The 9677-nt window shown below is 39.8% G+C and overlaps 1 protein-coding gene across 1 annotated transcript; it reads left to right on the forward strand.

The window, feature by feature from the left end:
* The first annotated feature begins 5434 nt into the window (after positions 1 to 5434).
* LOC128638851 (olfactory receptor 5A2-like) lies at positions 5435 to 6373 on the forward strand. The gene has a single exon (XM_053690985.1). It carries the CDS (start codon positions 5435 to 5437, stop codon positions 6371 to 6373), a length of 939 nt encoding a protein of 312 aa, XP_053546960.1.
* The last annotated feature ends 3304 nt before the right edge of the window (positions 6374 to 9677 follow it).

Genomic DNA, 9677 nt, shown 5'->3' on the forward strand with positions numbered 1-9677 from the left:
TAAGCCACTCTTTTGTGTATTAGGATGGCTACTCCTCTGGCTTTTTTAGTGAAGGAAGCCGCCTCGAATACTGGGTAATCCCTAGATGTGTGGAGGGGGGGGGGGGAGTCCGCTAGTAGGTGCGTCTCCTGGAGGAAGGCTACATCCGCCCCATAATGGCGCAGGGACCGGGAGAGAAGGCATCTCTTGCCCACAGTATTAAGGCCTCTAACATTATGGGTGAGGAACCTGAGGGAGGCCATTTAGGAATCTTGTGAGAGGGTGGAGGGAAGGGTAGGGGACAAAGATTGGGTAGGGGGGATGGGGAATAGGGGGAAGCAAGTGGAAGTAGTCCACCTATGTGGGGCCCTGGAATGGGCACCAGAAATTGGGGGGGAGTCAACCTTGCCTGAGAGGCAGAGGGACTAGTGCAAGTAGCCCCGCTCTTCTGTAAGAAAACAACAAAGTAACCAAGTAAACATATAAATACTCTAACTCTAACCAGAGCTAGTTACAATAACATTAAACATGTGTGGGTTTGATTATCCTTGGTCACAATCAGTTTAGTGGGGAATCCCCACCTGTATTTGATCCCTGCTTTCCTCAGCTGAGTAGTAATTGGGGCGTAGAGCTTTCGTTGTTGTAAGGTATGTGAGGAGAGGTCGGGTAGGAGTTGGATATCCTTGAGATTATCAGGTAGAGTGGGTTTGCTGTAAGCTGCTTGCATCAACCGGTCTTTAAAGGTAAAGTGGTGGAAGCAGACGACCACATCTCTCGGCTTGTCTGATGATACTGAACGTGGCCTGAGAGCCCTGTGGGCCCTTTCCATAGCATGCATGTTGCCCTCCAATGGGCCTAAGAATGCGGTGAACAAAGAGATGAGGTACTCCTGTAAGCCACCTGTGTTAACCGTCTCAGGAATGCCTCTAAACCTGATATTGTTCCTCCGAGCTCTGTCCTCTACATCCGCTAGTTTTAGCTCAAGTTGGGAAATTTGTTCGGCCAGATTTTCCGCGTAGGCTAGAAGGTTCGAGTTGTCAGTAGCCAGATCGTCTTGTTGTCGTTCGAGAGAGTCAACTCTATCACCTATTTCCTGAATTTCTTTTTTAAGTTCGGCTGAACTTCTCTGGATCTCAGTGGTGATAGATTTGGTCTGAGCTGTAAGGAGTTTCTGTAGAGTGCTTTCAGTAATGTAATGATTGAGATGTGCGACAGACTGAGAGCTTTACTGGGAACCCTCATCTTGAGATTCGGGGTCGCTAATGTCCTTGTTCACTGAGGAAGGCTTCTTGCGTGGTTGAGAGAAATGGTCAAGAACAGTCTGTTTTGAGGCCGCTTGGGACTTGGTGTTTTTTCTAGCCGAGTGTGACATATTTGGCAATGTAGGGAGACCTAGGAATGGATCGGTAGGATGTAATGGAGGCCCGCCCTGACCACTTACACACAGAGGAGTCGTTAAACCACTGGACTAATCACATAGACAAATAGGATACCTAGATTGTCACATAAATTAGGCTTCAACACTTAGTTAGAGCATTGGCGGTAAATGTTACACTGTAAGAGCGGGGCCAGCACAGCCCTCAGTTTGAATTACACCTGGTACATAATATTAAACCTTTACATTAATGATAGAGGAGGCCCAGCAAGTGGACCGTGTGCTGGTGATTGTGGCGGTTCCCAAGAGCAGCTCTATATATCTGCTGTGGTATATGACTACTAGAAACTCCAAAGTCCAAGGGAGGTAGGTGCAAATAAATTCTTGTTCAAGTAGAAGGAGCTGTTTAAAATGAAAATCTCCCCTGTACTCCTAAAGATATGTATAACAATGCTGGCTGTATGATGTCTTAGCCTGCATAGATAGAGTCACTGCAGAATAGTGAAGGTTGAGGGGGGGGCTCAAGTCCTATAGGCCCTGTGAGGCTGCAAATGGGCCTGTGGAGGTTAGATTAAATAGGTCTATAGGCCCTTTAAGTAAAGTGGTGGTGTCTACCCTGATTTATGAATTGCCGCAGGGCAAGCAGGAGGAGGGCAAGAGGGCTAGGCGAGCAACTAACTTATATAACTCCCAGGCAGCAAGTGGTTAAGAAGGGGTTAACTCACCTACCCTCCGCATTAATCTGGAGCGATCCAGGTCCGGAATCCGTCGTCACCGATGCCGCCACCCCCGCAAATGTTCACTTGCTCAGGGACACAACAGGTCCGGAAGGCTGGAGGCTGGTGGGGCCGCAAATGGTAAGGAAAGTGAGGCTCTGGGAACCCTCCGGGCAGGTCGCGCCACTACAGAGGATGGAGGCCGGAACCAAGATGGCGGATCTTCGCGCCCTAATCCTTTTAGGCGCGCAGGGTCCCGGTGTGTCCGGGCAGCATAAGGGAGCTCACAGGACCCAGGTCAGGCTATGTCACACCAGGGGTGACCGACAACAGAGCTGGGCAAGTGGTCCATGGGCGAGGCACTCCTCCGGTAAGGCGGCACCAAGGTCAATGCGGTAGGTAAGGCAGTGCGGCTTGAGCTCCGATCCTGGGTGTAATTAGCTAGCCAGTCCTCTGGTAAGTAGGGTGGTGTTAGTCCTCTGCTCCGGAGCGGATCCCCGACCCTCCGGAGCAAGCGGGAGGCGCTGTGTTAGGATGGGACGGCAGCCAAAGTACAGTTAGGTCGGCAGCGCTCCAAAATTTCAGGGAAGCCCCTAATTTTTATATGTAGGGTTAGAGGGTGATGTTATAAGTCTGAGTGTGTCCAGGTACCCTCAGAAGCAGGTATTAATACCCCCAAATGTGGACAATTAAGGGTTCTAAACGCAGGAGCTCTCCTTAGGCACGTCTGGCTCTGATGGCAGTTAACTCCGCCCCCCATATACTGTATTTTTATCATTATAGACACTCCCTTATATATTTTGGAGTCCTATATTTACAGAGAACCTTAAATCATAATGTGATAAGAGTTGGAGGTGACATCACCGGCTTATAGCCGTTATAGATTATATCGCAGTTGCTAAGTTAGATGTGTTGCGCAAGCTGTATACTTCTATGCTCTGCAATAAAGTAGCATTGTACCTTCTATGCTGTGTCCTGCATCTCATAACATGGTGTCAGAAGTACTTGCCTACGCTTCTGTTTCCTGAGTAATGAAGATGTCAAAGTTTACCCCACCTGAGCCTTTTGATTTCTCTCACCCTGCAGCAGATAGCAGAAAAAGAAGGCATCTAAGCTTCTTTATTTGGTTCAGAAATCTTAACAGCACTTTTTTTATTGGTGGATGAATTTATCCACCAATCAGCAAAAACTACTCAGGTTGTTCACCAAAAATGGGCAGGCATCTAAACTTACATTCTTGCATTTCAAATAAGGATACCAAGAGAATGAAGAAAATTTGATAATAGGAGTAAATTAGAAAGTTGCTTAAAATGGCATGCTCTATCTGAATCACAAAAGAAAAATTTTGGGTTCAGTGTCCCTTTAATTTACTAAATGTATATGACACATATACTCTTCAAATCAACATTTATATCCTAACTTATTATCAGAATACATTGACCATCTTAAATCATTCTAGACTGAAAATAAAACTAACTGATTGGAATGCTATCTACTTATCTTTTTAAGCACACTCTCAGGCAAACAATCATCTTTTGCAGCAGCCAGCCCCAATCTAAAATGGATGAAAGCCAAAAATCTTCTGCCCTAAAACAGCAATACAAATTCAAACCAAGATTGTTCATTGTAAACTAGCAGTGATTCCAAATCAACAGACCTAAAACTAAAATATTTCCAGACTTTGCTACAAAAACAAGCCATGGAGGGATCCAGAAAAGGAAAAATGTGGCTGTACATCTTAAACCGATGGAGCAAAATTAAAATGTATAAACTAGACATGCGCATGGGCACAAAATGTTTTTAATAAATCGTCACAATGCTTTCATGGGATTAGTTCACTGTGTCTCTTTTGTAGCCAAATTTCATTAACCGCATGCAATGATGCTTTGAAGAAATTCCACATGGGCAATAATAGGGAAACTCTTCAAAGCATCATAGAGTGGAATAAACGGGCGGGCAGACACTCAGTGCACTACAGAATATGTGGGAAATAGAGGTATGAAGAGTAAATCCTAACAAGTTCAAGCAACACCACAAGTGGGTAGGAAGGTAGATGGGCAGTAAGGGCTTTCCACGCAGAGGACACTACTGGAGTTTTGGCACATGGTGGTATAATACTACTTGAACTACCTGGTTGAAAATGTTCTTATCTTTATGAACCCCTTTTTGAAGAGCTGATGATAACTCAAAAATATGAACCACCTTTGTAAAAGCTAAATATGCCCCATATACATGAACCACTGTTTCAAGAGTTGAACATTTAAACAATGTATCCCTCCTTTTCTTGAGGCCCTGTAATTGACCTAAACATTTCCCCAAAACAGGAACAGGTGTTAACTAGTTAGAGCAGCAGAACATGTTGGCAGGCAAGTAGTTAGGGCACCCAGGGTACCAATGGAGCTGTGGCACATACTGATATGCTACAGACATTACCAAGTTGATTCTGCCTCAACATATTTCTTATAAGGAACCACTGTTTGAATAGCTGATGATGCCCCCAAATATATGAACCAATGTTTAAAGGGAGAAAGATTCCACAAGAATATGATGATGATTTGAACCATTGTTGTAAGAGCTTAATATAGCCCCACAATATTATCTTCAAAAGGTTGAAGAACTGAAGATGTCCCAAAAAAATAAACAACAAGTGCCTTTCAGGTAAGCGGAGTTCTCTCTCTACTCCTCTTTTACCTTTTTCCTCCTCTGATTCCTCACAACTCTAAAAACTTTCTTATACCCCACCTTTCTAACAATGCTCACATCATTTTAAATAATAAAGTTCATGATAAAAATAATAATACACATTTTTCAGTTATATCACTTTCATCATATGTATCTCTGTGGGAATATAACTGCATAGATAACATTTACCTTATTTGCATGGCTATATATTGGATATAGTTTCCCTTTTTGTAGATGATGTAGTCATTTACCACTGGCTACTTTTAACTTCCTCACTTAAAGGTCTTTGAAAAGCTTAAATAGACATCATAAACATTGACTAATAGTCAGCAGTAGATAGTAAGCTTAAATCCAGCCTCCCAACTGTCCAACATTTGTCAGGAAAGAAAGACTTTATGACTTCTGTCCCACAATCTTTCCCAAAGCTCTCCTTGTTTTTTTTTAATGTTCTACTCCTACTTTGTAAACTAAGAACCACCTAGCCACACCCCTGAAGTACATTACCTAATATATCTATCATCCAATCAAGACAACAGAAATACACAAATGGTGGATACACTTTATATATGTAATTTACATGATACATTTTGTTTTTAACTATTTGAAGCTGTTATATATAAATTTCTGGTCTACATTACTTTTATTAACATTTTATTCTTTTATCTCTACAGCAACACATGACATGAAAAAGGTAAATTATACCATAACATACTTTATTCTTACTGGACTCTCTGATCATTCTGAGCTTTATCTTTTTCTTTTCATTATGTTTTTACTCATTTATACAGTTAGTATCATTGGAAATGTCTGTATAATTATTGCATACAAACTGAGTCATAATCTCCAAACTCCAATGTACTTCCATCTTACCAACCTCTCAATCTTAGAGATTTTTTACATTTCATCCACTGTTCCAAAAATGCTATCGAACTTAGTTATGGGGAACAAAACTATCTCTTTCCAAGGATGTGCAATACAAATGTTTTCTTTTTTGCTTTTTGGTAGTACTGAATGCTATATGCTCGCAGCTATGGCTTACGATCGGTATAATGCCATATGCAATCCCCTCTTATATAATATCATTATGAACAGAGGAATGTGCATCAAGCTTATAGTTGGCTCATACATCATTGGTTTAGTGAATGCTCTAACACACACTACTCTAACCTTCACTTCCTCCTTTTGCGGAGCAAAGAAAATTGACCACTTTTTTTGTGACATTCCACCTTTAATAAAACTGTTGTGTACAGACACCTGGATTAATGAAATGGTTGTTTTTTTCATAAGTGGGGCTGTTGTTGTTGGTTCATTTTTGCTAGTAATGATCTCTTACATAAATATAATTAAAACTATATTAACCATCCATTCAACATCAGGGAAGAAGAAAGCATTCTCAACTTGCTCTTCTCACTTTACAGTTGTTACAATATTTTTTGGTTCTGGTATTTTTATGTATATGAGACCTAAATCAAGTCATACACTGGATCAAGACAGATGGATTGCGGTCATGTACGCTGTTATTGCACCATTATTAAATCCTTTTATATACAGTCTCAGAAACAGCGATATGAAAATTGCTTTCAGAAATATAGTGAATCAATTAATGGTGACCTCAAAATAATAAATATAATAATGTGTAAATGCATTTTCAATGTGTTTCATTATAGTAACTGTCAAAATTATATAATCACTGTTTAAATTATTTATTTTTTATTTCACATAATTCATGTTATAAGTAAAAACATAAAAACAGGCACAACAACAAATACACTCCTGTAGATTTTCCTGGTCTTGTTGTCAATGTATGTAGAGATTGACATATGGCCGTCATAGGCAATGACACGTCCTATTTTCGTTAAAGAACACCTGTAAGGAGAGTTATTATTTATTACTTGCATGGATTATTTTATCATGTTGTAACAGAATATATGTAATTCTTAAATGTATTTGAAAAGTACTCCAGAGTATTATTTTGAATTACAAATGTTATTGCTTTCACATCTAAAAATACTAGTATTTAATGTGTGTATAATAGCATAGTTATTTTTTCTTCCCAGACGTCTTTGGTAAGTATCCTCTTCGAAGAAAGGAGCCAACTCTTTCCAATATGGGGTCTCACACCCCTTTCATTACTAAGTGACTGTCATAAAAATAGAAATTACCTACATAATAAGTACCCTCTTCACTTTACATTTAGAGGGTCATCAGCATTATTAGTATTGTTATTATTGTTAGTAATATTATTATTTTTCTTCCCTCTAACAAAGAGAATTAAAAAGGTTAACATTTTCATATTGATTTTTATTTATTGTGATGGACATTGGTTTAATTTCTTCTTTTGTTCTTTTGTTGTTTTTAAAAAACATATGTATTGTTTTAAAATATATAAGCATACTTTACTTGATATACATAAATATTGTTATATTTACAGGGGGAGTCTACTCCATAATTGATATTGTTTAAAAAGATAGATAATCCCTTTATTGCCCACTCCCCAGTTTTGCATAACCAACATGGTTATATTAATATACTTTTTACCTCTGTGATTACCTTGTATCTAAAGCCTCTGCAGACTGCCTCCTTAATTCAGTTGATTTTAGCCACTCACCAAGGTGACTAATAATCTTCTTTCTGCTAAAAGAAACAGCTACTACTCTATACTTATCTTATTTGATCTCTCAGCTGTCTTGGACACAGTTGAGCACCCACTCCCACCTACCCACTCCCTCCTCCCCCTTGGTCTCTGTGACATGGCTCTCTTTTGGATCCACTCTTCTTTCTCACAGGTCCTTTTCTGAGTCATTTGTTGGAGGTGACTCCTCTTCAATGCCTCTGTTTGTTAGAGTACCACAAGGCTTTAAAAAAAAGTTTTATTTAGATATATGTATATATATATATATATATATATATATATATATATAATTTATAAATATATATATATATTATATATATATTTACCTATATATCTATAATCTCACTCTGAACCTGGTTTAATCCACTACAAGTTCCTTTTTCGTTCATACACATCTGCCGTTCACTTAGCCAAGCAAACTTACTTCTCTTCTCTTACATCTACTCTTTCCTCAAACTCTAAACCATTCCTCTCTACTTTCAATTCTCTCTTCTTCCCACCTGCAGCACCCTCTCTGTCTGTCTTTAGTGCTCAAGACCTGGAAGACTACTTTTTAAGCAAAATACATACCATCCCGACACTGACCTGCAATTTTCCAACTCTACTCTCTGTCACCCCGTCTGCCACTCTCTGCATCTTCTCTCCATCCACCGAGAAGTAAGTTTTCTTCTGTTAAGTGTGATCAGTCCACGGGTCATCATTACTTCTGGGATATTACTCCTCCCCAACAGGAAGTGCAAGAGGATTCACCCAGCAGAGCTGCATATAGCTCCTCCCCTCTACGTCACTCCCAGTCATTCTCTTGCACCCAACGACTAGATAGGATGTGTGAGAGGACTATGGTGATTATACTTAGTTTTATATCTTCAATCAAAAGTTTGTTATTTTAAAATAGCACCGGAGTGTGTTATTACCTCTCTGGCAGAGTTTGAAGAAGAATCTACCAGAGTTTTGCTATGATTTTAGCCGGAGTAGTTAAGATCATATTGCTGTTCTCGGCCATCTGAGGAGTGAGGTAAACTTCAGATCAGGGGACAGCGGGCAGATGAATCTGCATAGAGGTATGTAGCAGTTTTTATTTTCTGACAATGGAATTGATGAGAAAATCCTGCCATACCGATATAATGTCATGTATGTATACTTTACACTTCAGTATTCTGGGGAATGGTACTTCACTAGAATTACACTGTAAGAAATACATAAAGCTGTTTAATAACTAGAGATTATGTTTAACGTTTTTGCTGGAATGTAAAATCGTTTTCATTTGCTGAGGTACTGTGTGAATAAATGTTTAGGCACTATTTTTCCACTTGGCAGTTGCTTAATCTGTTTTTCTGACAGTTTCTGTTCTCCCTCACTGCTGTGTGTGAGGGGGAGGGGCCGTTTTTTGGCGCTTTTTCTATGCATCAAATATTTCAGTCAGCAACTCATTGTATTCCCTGCATGATCCGGTTCATCTCTACAGAGCTCAGGGGTCTTCAAAACTTATTTTGAGGGAGGTAATTTCTCTCAGCAGAGCTGTGAGAATTATAGTTTGACTGAGATAAAAAACGTTTATTCTGTAATTTGTTTCCTGCTTTCAGAATTTGTTATCTTTGCTAATGGGATTAAACCTTTGCTAAAGTTGTGTTGTTTACAAGGATTGAGGCTATAACTGTTTCAATTTATTAATTGTCAACTGTCATAGATCTTCTGTGCTTCTTAAAGGCACAGTACATTTTAATATTATTCTAATTGAATTGTATTTCCAAGTTGCAAGTTTATTTGCTAGTGTGTTAAACATGTCTGATTCAGAGGATGATACCTGTGTCATTTGTTGCAATGCCAAAGTGGAGCCCAATAGAAATTTATGTACTAACTGTATTGATGCTACTTTAAATAAAAGTCAATCTGTACAAATTGAACAAATTTCACCAAACAACGAGGGGAGAGTTATGCCGACTAACTCGCCTCACGTGTCAGTACCTACATCTCCCGCTCAGAGGGAGGTGCGTGATATTGTAGCGCCGAGTACATCTGGGCGGCCATTACAAATCACATTACAGGATATGGCTACTGTTATGACTGAGGTTTTGGCTAAATTACCAGAACTAAGAGGTAAGCGTGATCACTCTGGGGTGAGAACAGAGTGCGCTGATAATATTAGGGCCATGTCAGACACTGCGTCACAGGTGGCAGAACATGAGGACGGAGAACTTCATTCTGTGGGTGACGGTTCTGATCCAAACAGACTGGATTCAGATATTTCAAATTTTAAATTTAAACTGGAAAACCTCCGTGTATTACTAGGGGA

Source organism: Bombina bombina, chromosome 8, assembly GCF_027579735.1.
Source record: "Bombina bombina isolate aBomBom1 chromosome 8, aBomBom1.pri, whole genome shotgun sequence".
Lineage (NCBI taxonomy): Eukaryota > Metazoa > Chordata > Amphibia > Anura > Bombinatoridae > Bombina > Bombina bombina.